The sequence below is a fragment of the Styela clava genome, chromosome 5 (genome assembly GCF_964204865.1).
Source record: "Styela clava chromosome 5, kaStyClav1.hap1.2, whole genome shotgun sequence".
Lineage (NCBI taxonomy): Eukaryota > Metazoa > Chordata > Ascidiacea > Stolidobranchia > Styelidae > Styela > Styela clava.
Genome location: NC_135254.1, coordinates 14632549 through 14652296, shown reverse-complemented (window position 1 = coordinate 14652296; position 19748 = coordinate 14632549). Strand labels below are relative to the sequence as shown.

The 19748-nt window shown below is 33.5% G+C and overlaps 1 protein-coding gene across 1 annotated transcript in view; it reads right to left on the bottom strand.

The window, feature by feature from the left end:
- LOC120344038 (E3 ubiquitin-protein ligase ubr3-like) overlaps nt 1-19748 on the bottom strand; it is a 39871-nt gene that overhangs the window by 7106 nt on the left and 13017 nt on the right. Inside the window, exons 17-33 of the mRNA XM_039413121.2 lie at nt 18880-18967; nt 17900-18024; nt 17496-17583; nt 16641-16808; nt 16336-16397; nt 15869-16051; nt 15159-15318; nt 14203-14421; nt 13500-13658; nt 12156-12432; nt 11335-11561; nt 6278-6412; nt 5437-5603; nt 2642-2766; nt 1982-2162; nt 1053-1206; nt 70-173 (exon numbers count right to left, since the gene is read on the bottom strand). Coding sequence (XP_039269055.2) covers nt 70-173; nt 1053-1206; nt 1982-2162; nt 2642-2766; nt 5437-5603; nt 6278-6412; nt 11335-11561; nt 12156-12432; nt 13500-13658; nt 14203-14421; nt 15159-15318; nt 15869-16051; nt 16336-16397; nt 16641-16808; nt 17496-17583; nt 17900-18024; nt 18880-18967 — 2622 coding nt within the window. The remainder of the gene's footprint in view (nt 1-69; nt 174-1052; nt 1207-1981; nt 2163-2641; nt 2767-5436; nt 5604-6277; nt 6413-11334; nt 11562-12155; nt 12433-13499; nt 13659-14202; nt 14422-15158; nt 15319-15868; nt 16052-16335; nt 16398-16640; nt 16809-17495; nt 17584-17899; nt 18025-18879; nt 18968-19748) is intronic.

Here is a 19748-nt window from a genome sequence, read left to right as displayed (position 1 = left end):
TATGATACCTGAATTTTTTTAATTCATTTTTTTGTTAAACGGGCAAAAATGAAACAAAATAGTGAGTACCTCCTTGCACCATGAGTTGATAACGTATTTGGGAGAATTCGGCCATTTTGCGAAAAAAGTGCATGAGCTGTCCATAGGTGTCGATGAAGCGCTGTCCAGCATGCCTGAAAAATTAACAGTTAAGTATTAGTAAATTGAGTATTATTGAGTAAATTAATGAAATTCCATACACAACTTATCTCATATTGATGCAAATAAGCCAGCTTGTGAATGGGTCGTGGAAATTTTTCAAAAATTGCTCATTTGGAATAACATCATAGAAAAAGTTTCCTGTTTTTCAACTAATTCTTAGGAAATCGTTTTCAAAACCATCTTTATGCTTGGGTGTTATATAAATTTGGTATAAACCAAGCAAAACAGATAAATCTTATTTTGTTGTTTTGCAAGGCCTGGGGCAAGGTAAACATCAGGAAATAGAAATTATATTGGAAATGTCTCACAATATCATGAAAGATTTTATTTATAATAATAAATAGAATTCAGAAATCAGAATACACAATAACGTCATAATTCCAAGTTCGCATTAATTTGTTTTCAAAACATCATAATCTGAATATAATGAATCTATTGACATCAAAATTGAATTTTGGAAGTCAAAATTCGGCCTTTTCCAGTTAGAGTTAGGAATGCAGATTGCACTGGAAATTAAAAAGTCAAACTGGAAAAGATCGCAAAATTTTATACCCAATTTATTATTGAAGCAGAAATTCCCAGTTTTGATCATGATTTGCTGAACATATCGCAGTTAATCAATTTACTTAAAATTAATTTACCGGTAGTCATCAGAAATAGTACTTGGTGAAGGCCTTCGATCATAGCCCCTATAAAACCACTATTCAGCCCCCTAGGGGGGAGGGGGGACAGAGGGCTAAGTTTGAGAAACCCTTAATCCTAAAACCCTTGTGTCTCTCAAGACGAGAACAGAAAATGAAAATTTAAAAACATTATCTTTCAAAAAATCCTAGTAAAATCGCAGTACAAACCTAAATATTTAGCGAGATAGACTAACTCATTTTCTCCAGCAGGTGCACATCTGAATTGTGACTTAGTACTCATGTTTTCAAATATATGAAATTGAAGTAAAGAGGAAATCCTCATGAACTGCAGAAGAACTTCTTCAAGTGAGCTTTGTACACTCTAAAATATGAAAACGACAATGTCAAATTCAATTTTTTTTATAATTTCATTTTTTTATAATTTTTTTTTTTTTTTGGGGGGGGGGGCATCTTTCTGAATCACCATTACTCACCCGATTTATTACACCCTGGGTGACACAAGAATCGAATCCAAGATGTGTAACCTATGATACCAACGTAGTTTAGTCTAAAAGCAGTGGTTCTCAAACGGTGGGGCGCGCCCCTCAATAAAGGTGTAGACAATTTTTTGAGGTGGCGTGAAGCCAATTAAAAATGTTTGTTAGATTTGATCTTGCCCGCCTTATTTGATATTAAAACTTTCATTTATTTCATTATTTACGTTCCATTCACGTTTTTTTAACACGTTTTTTGAATAAAATATACTTTCGCCTTATTATGTGGAGGTGGGACACGAGAGTTGACAAATTTTAAAAGTGGGAGCGGCTTAAAAAGCTTGGGAACCACTGGTCTAAAGCTTTAACCGCTGCGCCAAAAGAAGAAATGTCAAAAATTTGGAAAAATTCATATTCCAATATATTACAAAGAAGAAGGTGCTTTTGAATCTGGTTTAAAATTTGAAGAAATATGCACCAAAGAATCTCGATATAAAGTTACAAAAGTTTGAGAATCAAAAATATATGTTTGCTCATTTCCTTAAAACAAGCTATAAAGACAGATTTAAATTTGCACAATATTATTCGATTATTCGAAAAAAATATTCGGTTCGATTCGAATGAAAAAATATTCAATTTTGAACAGCCCTACTCGCAATTTACCTGAGAAGTCCACACAGTTGAAGTATAACACTGAGTTGAAGGAGGCATCAATTTTTCTGCTACGTCATCATTAAATAATGACTTCGGTAGACAAGCAATAACTTGACCAAGGAGACAATCTAGTTTATCGGCATCGAAGGGAATTCCACCAAGAGATGCACTGACATTAGACTTCCATGCTCTGAAAAGAGATTTATTATTTCGAATAAACGAGATTTTCTATAATGCCAACATAGCTTTGTCACTAAAGCAAAATCAAACAATGAGGAATGGTTATTCATATGTGATTCAAATCACCAATGGATGTTGATGCTTAAGGTCTTATTATGTGAAATTTAGCACTAATCAAATTTAGCCAACACTATATGAAAATTGACAGCATATATCAGTGTTATCAATGCTGACTCTGCACAAATTTGACTCAATGACCAATTATCGAAGACTCGAAGTTACTCGAGTCATCTATACACAACTAGAGAGTAGTGAGACTGAAGTTCGGTGATTTGCTTGTCTCCGTGCTCCACGAGAGACTTGGATGACAAGTGACCCAACTTGACTCGCTGTGGGAGTTCTATCAACACTGGTGTATATACAATTTCAGAATGAATTACTAGATGATGACAATTAAAATTGAAAAGTTTTGAAGAGTAACACCGGTACCTTCTTTCTTCTGGTGAAAATTTGCAACTGATTTGTACCAATGCTTGTACAAGAGATAGATTGTATAACACACGAACAACTGTCTGATATTCGTCTATTGTGAATGGATATATAGATACACAAAGCTGAAAAAAAAAGTTAAACATTTTAAACGTTCCAATTTTTTTGGATCTCAGCTATATCAACAAGGCATGATTAGAAACTTTCATATTTGAAGAGTCAGTTAAAATAGCAAAATGTTTCCTTGCAAATGACCACTAACACTAAGTAGAAAATCATTTGCAGAAATACGATTTCCTGAACAAGCAAAGGTCAGAAGAAAATTCACAATCACACAAATATATAAGACTTTTTCATGTTTATGACAATGCACATACATATAATGATTGGGATATAATTAATCGTTGAATTAATCAAGTCCATTATTTGTCTGACCAAGAGATGTCAAACGATTAAAATGACAAATTTTAGAAAAAAGAAAGTTGCATACCAGGTAATATTCATATATGCAAACACTAGATAGAAACTCTAAATCCACCAGTGGTCATCAGATATCTGGCATTTTGTAATAGTATTTATTTTTCTGTTTCCATTTCATAAATATCAATAAATTAAAGACAATCTTAATCCAAATATTAGAACAAATAAATGAGGCCCTAGTCATGACTCATGACATCAAATTTCATTGATCCATTCTTACAATAATATTATTTTGTTTTTTGTTTATAATATTTAAAAACAGGGCCAATATAAATCCAAATATTGGTAAAGTATGACATTAAATTTCTCACATAAAATTTCGAAACTCAACAAAATGAACTCTCTTCAACTATTGAAGAACAACGTTGCACGGTTGTTAAACAAGTTTTACACGTTGAGTCAGTGCATGTTAATAAGGACTCAGGCAGGACCTCTGATATACAAAAGTTCTAAAGATTTCACACACGATAAGTTGCTTTAACAATAACCAATTCAGACATGCATAGTTCTCTTTAAGGTCAAATTTAAGTCCGATTTTGGACCAACTTGGACCAATTAACACAGAAGTTAAGAACTATTTTATTAGCTTGATTCAAACTTAAAACATGCTTGAGCAATATTTGTTTACAGCAATACCATGACCACAAATAGCTTATCTTTTCAAAGAACATGAGATTCGCATTTATATATACATATTCTAGAGATGACAAGAAGGCGTCCTGTGCGTATACTGTGTGACGCCTAACCAAGATTTTACCCAAATGTTCTATCACGTTTTATTTTGGTAAATAAGTCTGAATATTTGAAAAAACCATGAGAAGATCAGCAGTTTGTTGACAATATGTCAAATATAACATGACAGTTTGAAGGTCAACAGTATCAAAAAAAACTCTGTAAATTAAGTAGAAATTTACGATTAATATACTGGAAGCGAACAAAATGGTTCATATTTCTATGCCTTTTGCTTTGAACAAGGCTCTGCACAAGAGCAGCTAATATGTAGATGTCACATAAACATGTACCCACGAGTTGAAAAATCGAAAAAAAATTTTGGGCAAATATCAGGCCCTATTATGACTAAAGAAATTTTAAAAAATAATAGCTTTCTGAAAGCTTCTTCCATCATAAGTATTGACAATTTGGTCCAGTAGTCGCTTAAAAAAGAAACTTTACACGACAACAACAATTTTGCAAAATGACGCATAACCACATTTTGTGTTTAAGTAACCAAACAGGATACAAAATAATGAATATAATAATCATTTTTTAGAGATTTGCTCAATTTTATTCCAAGGACCAACCAATATAGAATAAAGCTTAGTATTTTATGAAAAACAACTTTACTTTAAACTGCTCAAAAACGATCAAAATGATAAAATCACGTAGAACCAGTTTCCAAATACCATACACAGAAGTGTGGTTTGAAAAGACATGTTCTATAGAATATGACATTTTCAAATTCATTTATTAATACTTTATCTAAGTCGAAGATCAGAAGTTATGGTTCAATTAGGAACAAAATCGACTCATCTGAACTCTTGAAAAACAATTAATAAATAAATTAATTCATTTATATAATAGCTTTGTTGTATGAACTGATATTTGTTAAGAAAGTTCAACGAGATGCAAAAACATCAATTTAAACAGTAGTTTTACGGAATTAGAAATTAAAGTGTATACATCTGTATCGACAGACGTAATAGCAGCACCAGGGTGTGGAGAGAAACTTTACAATCTACTCTGACTGGAAAAAATTTTGGCTCTGACTCATACTCTGAATTAATCAAAATTCTGACTCTGGCTCTGGCTGTTTTACTTTGACTTCAGCTCCAAACTCCGCGAAAATCTAATTTTGATTACAAAAACTTTGCCATATAGCCCTCTTCAATATAATGTTATTGAGAATGCTTGGTAAAATAATGCTTTTTGAGTTTTAGTAGGAAGTTTTGACTTATATTATGATTATTAAAAGTCTGCAATTCCGACGCCCGACTGGAAATTCAGAATATCAACACATACTCCAACTACACAATCCTGGGCGCAGGTTAAAGACAAGCCGATGAGCATGAGATATCCATGCCGACGTACTTACATGAGTAAAATGAAATAATTTTCATAGGCAATCTCAAACCAGACATATTTCGCTACCTTCTATTTTGTGAATCATATGATCCTAGTCTCTGCTTGTCCAGAACCTTGTTAAGAGTGAGGTGTAAAAACAAGAATATCAAACATTAAAAAAACAAAAATATAAAATTACAAAAAATGGAAAACAAAAAACAATGAATTTAGGACAATAAATATCCATAATTTACCTCAATCAAAAGTGCAATCGGATCTTTCATAAGCAGCGGGCAGTCGCTTGTTTCCTTCACTTTCAATAAAGATCCAGTAAGTTGATTCCAAATTTTTTTGGTATATTCATTGTTTGGTTTGTCTCCAGTAACTCGAATTGTTTTTGCCAGAACATGGAATAACGGACCTGTGATGTAGAATCTTTTTGATTGGTTGACATGTTAGACTAAACAATGTTGGCATTTCTTAGCTTCAAGTAAGACTCAGGCCCACCACATCATTCAGGGTATAAATATTGTTTAGCAATGCTGAATCAGAAAGATTTTGTAATTTCCAAAACTCTTTGTGCAAAGCCTGGTTTGAGACAATATTGTTATAAAATAGGAAAAACAGGAAATACCGGTATATAACACTTGACTTTCAAAATTTCGAATTTTTAGATTTCTTTAGAATTATTACTACATTTTTCAATTTTGCAGCAAAATAGCGATATATGCACATAAAATTTTACATCACATATAGATGTTCACATGTTATTTGTTCACAATTCATCTATTTTTTCAATGACAAACTCTGTGGCTTCAATAAAAGAAGTAAACTCAAATATGCTGACGATTCACTGTGTCTGCAACTTTTAGTGGCCAAGAATATGAGCAGACTCATTTTTTATTTGATGATAGTCATAAAGGCAGTAAATAAAATAGGAGTCTGTGCTTTAAACACTTATTTAAACAATTATGCAATGAGAATGGAAGCATTTGAGAACTGACTATTCCACTGAGTAAGACATGAAATTATGAATTAATGCCTTCAAATTTCCAATATATAATACAACTGTAGAAAAAATGACATGAAACCTACCAATGGGTATCTTTCTCTGCACAACACTCAATTGTGGTGGTTTCTTCTCAAGCAATAGTGTTCCACCAAAAGTACACAATTCATATTCTAATTGTCCTTGGAAAACACCACGAGAAGTCAGTTGCATTGTAGCATCTAAAAAGAAGAAAAAACTCACATAAAAGAGTAAGGGAGTGTATCTTCACATGTGTACTGCTAGTTCATATGCTGTAATAAAGGTGTAAAAAAGTGAGTTTCATATGTGATAAAATATGATGCAATAGCAACAACCAAATCATCCAAAAATCAATCAGTAATATTCTGTGTTTATTCAATTGAAAACTGAAGATATTTGTAAATAACTGAAGATAGTGCAAGTTTTTTTTAATATTTAATGATAATTCGACTGAAAAAGGGCCTTCCGGAAGGCCCTATTTTAGGTCATTTTACAATAAATTTTCACAGTACTATATAGCAATAAAACTTCTTAGTTTTTCAGCTTTGAATAGTTCATTAAAGGTTATTTACAAACACTTAACAGCTACTGCACATATATAGTTTTTATTAGTCTGCTCAACTATTGAAAATAAGAACTTTTTGTCACCTATGAAAATTTTTATATATTTTTCAAAAATCGCAATTATGGGCAACCCAGGTATTAATCGAGGCACTTTTTTTTACTGTTTTGCAAGTTTCTATAGATTTACAACAATTGCAATGTGATTGGAATGAACTGCTACCACTCGATAATGTCGTAAATTTTGTATAAACATGTAGACAAAAGGGCCTTCCGGAAGGCCCTATGTTTTTTTTACACCATTCAACTATTTTGACCAAATTGAAGACTACAGGGCTTTAAATGAAAGCAATAAAAGTTGTAGTTGCAAGCCTGGCGATTGCCAGATGACATAGTCATTATTTTGTCTTCATATCTCCAATTATAAGCAAGTTACCTAGTTTATTGATCAGAATATTAGATTAATTTTTGTTGTTCCGGTGTCAAAAAATATTTTCTTCGTAATTGCAGGTACTTTTTTTGCACGAGGCATGATTTCATGTTGGTTACTTGATTTATTGAGAAACAAAATGCAATACAGAATGTTTAATGATATATAAAAGTTGGGCATTACTATAGAAAATGTTAGGGCCTTCCGGAAGGCCCTACAAAAATAATCAGTTATATGTGTCGATGTGGACCCTTAATATTGAGAGGAAAGCCTGTTTTTTCGAAGGGAAGCCAAAATTAAACACAAATTACCATTTTATGTTATTGATTAACATAATAAATATATTTAGGTTAAGTTTAAGCTATACAGAAGAATATTTCGAATTTAAAAATTGATTGCTACTATATACAGTATCATTATAATTTGTGGTTGGATGTGATTTCTGGGTTGATACTTTTCAAGTTTTTAGAGAAAGCTAGAGTGAAATTTTATGATATTACATTGTGAATTGTGATATAATATTACAGTGTGTGAAATAGACTATAAAGATTTAAGACCTGGAGTTTCAGATGAAGAGAACATAGAAAGAACTTGAGAAAGATTCGAATTAGGAAATTACTTTGAGCGCAATGCAGAGAGTAGCTATGGTTTGAATGAATGAATAACAACCAAACAGCAGTTTACGTATCAACCAAAAAGGACTGAGAGTTAGGATTCTGAAGTTGAGAAAGAAAAGGAAGTTAGTGAATGTGCTGAGTGCTTTCTTAGCATGCAGCATAGACAGTGAACTAACAGAGATGAATGTATGTTCATTCTCAGACGAAGAAAGTTACAGAGTCTGATTAATAAGACATAGAGTCTGATTAAGACATGGATACAATCCCCTTACAGCAGAGAATGATAGGCAAAGTGGAGACAGAGCCTTAGGATGAATTATTAATGGTGTAGTGAGTTAGTTGCCCATCCAAACTTCCAAATTTTTTTGCAGATAGATTTGATAAAAGGATAACTTTAACTAGCTAGAAACAAAATGAGAATGGCACTCTGGAAATATCCCTAGACTGCAAGTAGCAGAAACTTATTTGAAATTTGTCACTGTCATCATTATAATGTGGGTACTGGATCCTTTGGTTTCTAAGATGCGTAACTAATGTGCTCTTGTGACCACTGTCAATTTAGAGCAACATGGGTTTTCTAATAAATGCTCATCTTTGGATGTTATATTTCATTAATAAAGACAACATATCAACCAAATCTTGCATGATATTCTTTACATGACGAGCAAACTTTTCAATTTCAAAAGTTTTATTGTCCAAGTAGGCGCTGACTTTCAATGAGTGATCGTCTTTCATTTACTGAAAATTAATGCCCAGCTGTCATTTGGGGAACACCTTCCCTCCCATCAAAAAAGAAAAATGTAACTTTCTTTTCAGATAACATGGCTTAAAATAATATTTCCCTTTTTATTTGATAGTGGTACATGCTCTAATTACTGAAAATAGAAGTTTTTTAGGTTTCCAGATACCGGGTCTTAGGGCCTTCCGGAAGGCCCTTTTCAAGAAAATTTTTGAAGAGGGTCTCCCATCCATTATGTTGTTTGTGTTAGTATTAATTTTCGAAGTTTTTTTTGGTATTAGGTATTTGTGTTCTGGGTTTTTTTCAAATTTTTCCTTTTTATTAAAAAATTTTGGTGATTATTATATTGCTCCAAACCATGCTTAGATAGATACCAGCCTAAAAAGAACCTATTTTTCTGTAATATAGAGTGTCCCAAAATAAATGAAGCCCACTAATTTGATCACCAATTTTGTCGGTTTCTTTTATTTTCGGGCACCCAGTAGTTCATTTATTGCCCTTTGAAAACAAAATCCCCAAGAGGTTTTAAAATTTGGTGAAATATTTTTTTTAAAAAAACAAGTTATTTTTCGTTGCAAAAAATTCACACCATAAACAAGTTTTACCAGACTTTCTGATAAAAATTTAATAATATGTCTGTTTGTTAAAAGAAGACGTGTTAAATACCCCGAGGGCGACTGTAACGACGTTTTCGTTTACCAAAGTACACGTCATGACCACACAGATAAGCGTATATAGATATATACAATTCGGTTTTGAGGTAAACTGCGTCATTTCTTGTATTTCAAGGGCCTGAGAATATTTTCATTTAATAACGCAATATTTGTTCTAAATTTTATCATGTCACACATATTCATTGATATACTTCACATACTGCTTGTTCACAGTTCATATTCTGTTTTCACATCACATACATTTTCCCAAATCACACACATTAATTAATGAATATCACATACATTATATCACAATATTTGTTCAAGTCTCGTAAATTTTATCACCTCACATACATTTATCGATACACATCCCACGTATTTATTCACATTGTGCATGCTTGCTCATGTTTCATATTTTGCTCTCAAATCACATAAATTTTCTCAAATTACATACATTTAGTAATATTGAATATGCATGTTGACGTTTCATATTCTGTTTTCACATCACATACATTTGTTCACAAACACATATATTTTCTCAAATCACTCCAACTTGCTCACATTAGATATACCTATATTTATCTAACTAGGAAAATTTAGAAAAATAACTGTTAAGGAAATTTTGACATTATTTTCATCGCTAAATTCAGATGTCTGTGAAACAAAATCTTGATATGTGCTTTAATAAACAACATGATTTTCAGATAATACCTTTTTTTAATTCTGAGAGTATATGTGTGAAGTATGGCTGCTGAAGTCGTTACAACATGTTTGAACCAGGGCTGTGGAGTCATTGTGTGGCATTTTAATACTGAAGTTTTTCAAATCGTCGGGAATCGGATCAAAATTTTCGATTCCCTAGAATCGGGTGTCGGAATTTCACACTTTGGGTGGTGATGATACGAGTCAAAATTTTCTATAGCAACTCAATATACTAAGCCAGGGGTGTGCAACAGGCAGACCCACTGGGCCACAACCCTGGGCCATTTAATATGGCCCTCGTCAACTCTCAAAATTTTCCCCATCAATCATAAAACGAGAATATCAGTCAGAGACCGAAGAATTATCGATCGAAAGTTAGGGGATCCCCCAAAACAGCGCTCTTACTCCATAGTGACACCTTGTGTCCCATCACTAATTAATTAATAACTCGCTAGTTATACTACATAATTCATCCAAAATCAATAGGCCTCTGGTCCAACATATGATGAATGCACATGTAAAATCTGGAGCAGATTCAATCTCGCTTTCGTGAGATATCGCGTGCATCTAACAGACAGAGAGACAAACAGACAGACAGACAAATACCTATCAACATACTTACCGATTAAAATCGATAAGTAATAATCTGACAATTTATGCCTTAAAAGGCGCTCATTATCCCCCATCAAGCATAAAATCATAATCATGTTTAAAAAGGCGCTCACATGGATAAAAAATACATGTGTTTTTTGCTCTCGTCTCTGCGTTAAATTTTTCCCTGTTTTGATCGCTGCCTTTATTACTGAAATCCGTTGTGAACATGGAGGAACTAAATTTTTTGTGGGGCCCAGCTAGATGTCTGAAGTTGGTTATATGGCCCACCGACATAAAATTATACACAACCCTTCGCTAAGCGTTTTTAATAGTCAAACAAATAATAAAGCCTCAATTCAGAGCTGGGTTCAAGTACAATAGGAGTTGAACATTTCCTTAATCCAACGCTTTTATCACTAAAGAATCGAAAGTCTAAGTCTATTGTAAATTTTCTCCAACTTCATAGCCTGGTTTGCAGAGAATCCAGCTCCCTACTGCCAGCAATATTAAATATATTAGAACTTACATCTAGTCCATCATAAAAGTTCTGACGCTCCAGAAGTGTATGTACCAATATGGAGGTAACTAATTTTGTTCGCATTTTTACATCAAGTTGTGTAAAGGGACGAAAGCCTATGGCTATGGGCAGGGGGTATATTCACTTGGCTAACACAGACAGTCCCCGAACTTGTAATAGAACTAAAATAAGGTAAATTGGAATAAAATTATGCCCTACCCCTAACCTGGTACACATACTACGGGAGTACTATCAATTATACAAAAAAAAAACAGAATTGTCAGGTATAGCGAATTTTTGATGACTTACCTTTGTCTAACACTATTCTATTTTCAGCTAAAATTGCTTCAGTTGAATCTTGACAAGCTTTAAGAATTTCATCAACAGATAGAACATTGACATCAATCATACGAACGGGGTCAATAGGGGATCCTTCTACTTCAGAACTGGATTCTTGGTTTACCTGAGATTCGGGCATTCTTATTGTTCTGATGGGCACGTTGGATACAATTAAATTGTCGATTTCCCAAAGTGACCTGAAAGTTAATTATCATTATAATTTGAAATGTCAATTTGGATTTTAGGTAGTGTCTTATATCCAGTATTAGGTTTGGTTGTAGAAGTCTGGAAATTGCAAAAACAAGATTTACTCGAAACCTTGAAATGTGGCATAAAGTAATTTGGTTCTACTGCTTCATTTTCATATCATTTAGCTGTTATTTATATCACCATCTGCAACCATTCGACTAAATACAGGGTGAGCTAAAAATAGGGTAACGGTTAAACTATAAGGTGGTCGCTAGAAAAGCAGAAAATTTAAAGATTATGATGAAATCAGGAATAAAATGTGTGCTTAGTGCTTACTCTTTTCTTTTTCGATACATTTTTTTTATTTTCAGATTTTAGGTTGTTTTATGTTCTACTAGACTAAGACACTGCTCTGAAGTGCATGGACAACATTTTGAGCATCTATGAGTGTAATATAACATATGCCTTTGAAAAAACTTGTAAAAGTTATTCTTTGTAGAATAAATAGCTGTTTGACAAATTTTCATTTTTCTGTCGATCACCCTTTATTATACTATTTTTGACTAATCTCTTATTTAAATCTTTTCTCATTGTTATCTTACTTTTGGAAATCTTGATCTTCCATGGACAAGGTCCTATCCGGAACATGCGGTTTCAGTAACTTTCTTAAACTCTCAGGCGGTACAGGTCTTTCCTGTTGTACATTGCATGGTACAACTAAATTTGAAGTTTGTCGACAGAAGGGGCATTGAAATCCCAATCCTTCCTCAAACCGGAGGTAACCGGTTTCATCTCGTTTTACCCACTTCATGTAATCATGGTAACAAGAAACATGCAGGTGATGACCACATGTTGAAACTTGAGGTGCCCATTCCCAGTCTAAATGTAAATAAAAAGATGAGTGAGTTAAAGTGAACAGCCTTTACAGTAGTAAGACACTTCAAAAAATTGTGTTGGGATAAAAAAGATTTAGTGTAGTTAAGGGGAATTTTTGCTATCTTCTTATAGTGTGTCATATCTTCTTATGTGTCATGATTTTCAATCTACTCATATAAAATTGCTTCAGTTTGCTAGTGGCAAGATCTAAAGTAAGAGTATAATATATAAAAACAGATTTACACTCATAACAACGAACATGTTAACAAATGCTAAAGAAAATAAGAATCTTGTTCCTTTTTTTTTAGCCAGGGCTGTAGAGCTGGAGTTTGACATTGGAGTCGTAGTTGTATTTTTTGACCCATCGGAAGTCGAAATTCTTTCCACGAGACAGGATTTCAGACTTTCAAATAAGTTTCAATGGCGATAAAAGTCAGAATTTTGCACACAAATTCAAAACACATCATGTTCACTTAGCGTTCCTAACAGTACATTAAAGAAGGCTTGCACATGCAAAAGTTTTTCATATTAAAATATGATTTCCTCAGAGTTTGGGGATGGAGGCGAATTTTTTTGCAAACAGGAGTCAAAATCAAAGTTTTTATCAATGCAGAGTCTGGGTGTGAGTCAGCGCGAGAACCAAAATTGTTTCAACCCAAATCTAAAAAGACCAATGATCTGGTATACTGATGCAATCAAATGAGTCAAAAATAAAACGAGAATATCAGTCGGAGACCGAAGACTTATCGATCGAAGCTGCGGCTTCGATTCATGACTATAGTGACACTGCGTGTCCCATTACTAATTAATTATTTACTCGCTAATTATACGACATAACTCATCCAAAATCAAAAGGCTTCTGGTCCGCGATATGATGAATGCACATGTAAAATTTAGAACAGATTAAACCTCGCCTTCGTGAGATATCGTGTGCATCTAACAGACAGACAAATACCTATCAACGTACTTACCGATCAAGATCGATAAGTAATAATCTGATAATAACAATAGGCCTACATTTAGTTGAATTACCTTTTTTTAAGTTAGAATGAATGTACACTAACACTAACCTATATTAGTTCCGAGAGTGAATGAACCAATTTCTTGTGGGAATTTCATCTTCAAATTTTCATGATGTTCGCGATTGAATTTTCTGCAAGTTTCCGTTGGTTTTATGTTTGAATCAACAGGTCTGAGAGGTCTCAGTTCATCAGATTCAGTTCTGAATCCTGAAAGTATAATTTTAATTCATCATGCAGGGAAAAACAAAAAATTTAGATATCATAAATTTTGTAATTGAAAACACGTTTTCAGGATTTCATATGATAAAAATTGAGATTTTCTGTAAAATCTTCCATTTTCCCAATAGCATGAAAAATTAGTCTAATGAATGGGTGTGCAGCATTTTTTGTCGGTGGGGCCATAGGGCCATATAATCAACTTCAGACATCTATCTGGGCCACACTTAAATTTGGTTTTTCCAATACAACGAATTGAAATATTAGGGACGACATGAGCACTGCTCTTCTATAAACAAAATCAGTTTTTTGTTTAACTCATTTACATCAGTTACGGTATTTTATTCGCAACCATGTCGTTCATCTCGAAAATAGTAGCTCCTAACGAATTTTAAAAAAAATTGCCTGCTTGTACAGATCCATGTTCGGAGAAACAGATGTGAACAAATAAATGTTGTATAACAAATGTATTTCAAGATCAACTTAATTGCAAAAAATCAGATAAAACTGTCGAAAATATAACAACACAACTCACCGAGTAAAGATGACGATTGTACAAGAGCAACCATTCCCATAATTTGTGATTTCGCACTGTTCGTACGTTCAGCGTCTGTACTTCCAACAATATTAATAGTACTATCTTCACTAGCACCACAAATAACACAATCATATCTATTATCATCAACAACATTTGTTTCCATTTCTACTTCAGCTTCTGGATCAGCAGGCAAATCCAAATCCATTTCAACTTGCTCTGTCATATGAAAACATATGAAAAGAGTTTGGTTTATTCAATGATTAAAATTACTATTTGACAATACATATCCTCAAAATCACTGCATCTTACTGTAAAATTTTTCATTTTTGCAATGTGATTAAGTTTAATATTACATCATTGAAAGTTTTTCAAAATTTTTGCTCGGAACCAGTTCATGGGCACTCGCTCAGAAAATATAGGAAACTCATTTCCGAACAAAAACATGAGCGGTCATGAGATACCGGACTATATAAAGTTATGGCGGTACACTATGTGCAAACGAATACTGATTGAAAAGGCTGTAAAGTAGTGAATTTCACATTAATGAAGTTCTCAGAAAAAAAATTCGAAAGAAAACAGATAAGCTCTCAACCAACCAAGTAAGAATACAAATCTCTTTTTAGGAAGAGAAAAACTTTAAAGCTCAGAAAGTCCTAGTTTGACAATTTTAAAAGGACATGATGAGATGTCAAGTTGTATAAAAATGAAATATAAACGAATGAAGTCATATTTTTTATCAATGAAAATAGTGTTGAGATTGAGATTCTAATATTGCAACATTGCTGGGCCACACATTCATCAATGGATTATACTCGAGCATACATAATTATGTATATGATTCTTTTCTAATTTATTTTTTTGTTTGGAGGTCTTCTGTATCCATCTCATGATATAAAAATAGTTCAGTAACTGGTGAACTCCGTTTCTAGAAAGTGCAAAAATTGTAAAATTACCTAGAAATTTCTTTTGTTTGCTTGCAAATTCCTTCAATAATCTCTGTTGCATGTCCAGTGCAGCTTGTTTACGTCTTTCTCGTTCAGATTCATATCTCGTTTTATCATCACTAACTGAAGGAGAAGAAACTGCGGCAGTACCACAGATATCAACGATCACCTGTATATAAAACATGTATGAATTCACAAACCACACTAGATAATCAGAAGCAATATATCTGCAGAAGCCTGTTCGGACTAGCTTAACAAACATTCCAGCTTGAGTAAATATAGTTTCAGTAGCTCTTTCAGTACTCAGCATTTCAGTACTTGCCCGCAACTCTGCTAAATGATGATCCTTTACTTTTGAGTGAGTGTAAATGACCTCCATTCGATGAAATTTGCCATAAAAATAGTAGAAAGACAAATTAGCTTAGGTCACATTTTAAGGTTTTGAGAAAATCACATTTTTGTAATAGTTCAGTTCAAATATATAGGCTATCCCCAGAGGTGGACACTTTCCATAAAATGGGGGGGGGGGTGTCGAACTTGGATCGCCAACCAAGAAACAATATTATTCCGGGGCATCGCAACCCCTCCCCAACCCCAACTAAACTTTGTTCAGAATATAGATTTGAAAACTTCAAACAAAGAAATATATAATCGGGTATGAGCCATTGAGCCTCAGTGGCACGGTCATCTATGGCACATGTTCGATCAAAGCTACTTACCTTCTGATTGTGAGGGCTTTTTGATGCAGCAAATAGCAATATTTTTTCGATAACTTTCACCGGCGTCGGAGGAATCGGATTAGGAGGATCAAGATCGGGAACAAATTCAGCAGGAAAGACGAAAGAGTTCTTGACTCCTGAAAACCTTGTATGTAGCTTGATCAGCATCGTAATAATGCTTTCCTGAGAGTAACAGATTTGGTGAAAAAAAATATGAAATGTAGAAAAAAATGTCCAAAGTTATATAAAATGCTAACTAAACTGGCCCCGCTACTTCATTTTAAACTATTAATTAAGTAGAATATTTTTGACGTCATTTTGAAAATTTCATCTCAGATATTTAACTTACCATTTAGCTATGATTTAGTGATATATAATATTAGCTACAGTATACATCAGAAAACCAAATTTTTAAATTAACAGACTTTTTTTGTATTTATTCAATGCAAAGTTATGATATATAACACCTGTATTACGATGCATCTTTCAGGTTCTTCTGGATCAACTTCAGGCTGATTATTCAGTTGTTCTGTAATAAAAATGAATTTAATATATCTATTTCCGTTTAACTGGCCTTAACAGTAAAGCATTATTTAGAATTTAAATTTATGTGTGCGCACTGAGCAATCTGAGAACAGTTTGAAATAAGTTAGTGACACCAAGTATTGTACTATTGATCTGGTATCTGCGGGACCAACTACATACATATCCTTCATTTATGTAGTTTCATTAATATTATTTAGTTATATAAATTATCAATAGATGATCTCACCATCAGTTTCCATTGCATCATGGAAAGTTTCTTGCCAAGTTATTTGAACCTGATCAATCACTTGCCGAATGTTTGTCGTCATGTTGTTGGTTTTAAACCACATTGTCAACATCTTTTGCCATTCTGCATCTCTGTCTGAAGTTTTTTGGTTTGGAGAGCTTGATGGTTCTGAAAGTGGATAAAAGTTGGGGAGATCTTGAAATCTTGGGTTCAAATCCCATGCCAACACCTCACCCAGGGTGTAATCCAATGGTTCTCAAACGGTGAGGCGTGCCCCACAAGGGCAATTTTTGTAGGGGGCGTATAGCTAATTAAAAAAAATTTTGATCTTGACTGACATATTTTGGTTATCCACATTTCATCCACAAATTTTCAACGTGTTTTTTTGACACAAGAGTAAAAAGTGTAGAAATATGTCATACAAAAATGAATCAATGGAATATAACATGCATTCTAATAGTTCACAAACAGTAGTAAATAGCTGCCCTTTGAATGGTTAATTAAAGAGGTGTGGTATGGTTTACTATATAACTACACCATTTTTTTCAACTTTTCTATCTTTGAAGCGGACATAAAATTAAATATCGAAGGGTTCAATATAAAAAATAAAGTTTGAAAATTCAAAAAAATTTCATTTTGAAAATTACAAAAAAGTAAAATATTTAATATAATGTGAATCAATATTCACCAAAGTGGAGAAGGTGAAAATCAAAAATGTATCTCTACGTTGTCTCAAAATAGATTTTTCAAGCTTTTTAGCCCTTTTGGGTTTAAAGCAAAGACACATGGTTGTTTGCTTTTGCTTTACAGTTGCCAAAGAACAATTTGTATAGAGATGATGCAGGAAACACATACTTTCAGTTTCTACTTCCAAACCATCATCATTTTCTCTTGGAGAAGCAAACAATGCACCTTCAAGAATTGTGATCGCCATACACAAGGTCTGAAAAATGAAAATAAAAGATAAAGTCTTCAATGCGTTATTCAGAGAAATTTTGGTTAAGGATACAATCTTAAATCACCACATACTCAGATGGAAAAGCAATTGATTTGTTTTGATAGTAAAAGCACATCCAAAAATTCTTTTCTAACAAATGAGATTTTGGAAACAAAAAACATGGTCTCATTTTGTTCTGTATAAGCGGGTATTTGCTGGATATTAAATGACAAACAAGTTTTGTGATAATTCGGGTCACCCATCTTGATGATAAGCACACCCATTCCTAATCCAACGCAACGAACTTTTCGAGTAATCATACCTGTTCTGTGACTGCAGTATGTTTGTGAAGATATTTGTAAATAACCATGAATATGGCAGTGTGTAAAGTCCTGCAGTTGAGTAAGTTATTCAGTTGAGAGTAACGTTCATCAACAATACGGATTGCTGAAAAAAAAACGTTGTTTATTATTAAACAAAAGATGATACCTAATTGTATTGTATTTTGTGTTTAAAATTAAGATTCTTTGGAAATCTAATTGCAACTTACTGTAATCAAGTATAGCAGAGCATTTTATATGCCAGAGAAAATTCAACTACTGGTAGGTACCAAACCACAAAAGCTGTTCATACAGTTGGCACATAGGATAGGATTTACATATTTATCCAGAGGGAATGGGAAGCCGCTAAGACAGCTTAATCATACAGCGAACCACAGTCTCTCGTCTGGTTACCAGTCCATATCGGGTATGGGATTCGGGTATGGTGGAGAAGGCCATAATCGACCAGCGGTTACATGAACCACCCTAAAGCGGGCAGCGAGGAATCCAGCAATCCTCTTGCACATAATTATCTCCCACTGAACTCAAACCTGCGAACCAACGCTGGGTAATCAGAAGTGCAATGGCGAGCAAATTCCTAACGTTTAGCACGATGTGCTACATTGTTGAGCAATTTACTCAATCACTGATCAATGTGTCAGTGTTTATAGTTAATGCTTCAAAATTATTCGATTTCAATATTTTATGAAATCTCAAATGTTTGTAAATCTGGCATGAATTGCCCAATAACAGAATTACAGTAAGTTTTTTTGAGCCGAAACCGAAAAGTTGAACATGATGATTAGTAAAGGACTAAATATGATTTTTATTCTTTTCGGGTATGGAACCTGTGTAACTAATCATTACAAGTTCTAAATTCCATACTTTATGCATGTGGAAAGAAATGAAGAAAAAATGGTATGAAAAAGATTATGATTATAGACAAGATCTATAATACAATATGAATCATGATGGAACTTACAGCAATAGGGCGTCCATACCGATGATTCCAAAATGCTTGAAGGAAGTTTATGACAACGTTGAAGATATTTAAAGTAGTTGGTATGCGCCTGCATTAAAAAATGAAGAAAAGTAATGAATTTTCAATCATACATATAAAATACAATTTCAAAAGACGTTTCTGTTTTTAATATAGTAGTTAAGTATGGCGGGCTATTTAAATAAAATTAACTACAGCAATACCTCGGTAGTCGAACGATTTGATACTTGAACAAATCGGTAGCCGACAAAAAAAATCTTAGTCAAAAATACTGCGATACTCAAAAGGAAATTCGGCTTAAACACCAGAGAGTGCCGCCAAGTGAGATGCACATCTCGGCTGCCTCTTGATTGCCCCATTCAACTAGAGGGCGTTGCACAAATATACAGACACGAAGGCCTCGGCTGCCTCTTGATTGCCCCATTCAACTAGAGGGCGTTGCACAAATATACAGACACGAAGGCCTCGGCTGCCTCTTGATTGCCCCATTCAACTAGAGGGCGTTGCACAAATATACAGACACGAAGGCCAAACCGCCGCAAGGTGCACAATCAGCGCACACAAAAAACCTTTATTGTGTTCAATCTTCATTATGTACACATACCATAATTATTGTTGTTTAGGTACGCGTTTTTAGGTACGCGTTTTGTTAAAATTTTGAGTACTTTGGAAAGCATTAGAACAAATTAAAATAATTACCATTGTTTCTTATGGCAGAAAGTTTCAATAGTCAAAGGAATATTCCTTGGTAGTCGAACATAATTAGTTTATGTTTGGTGTAAATCTCCAGAATAGCCAGTATTATTTTGCTGATTATCGAAACATTATATCATCAGGTTTTCAATTTTTTT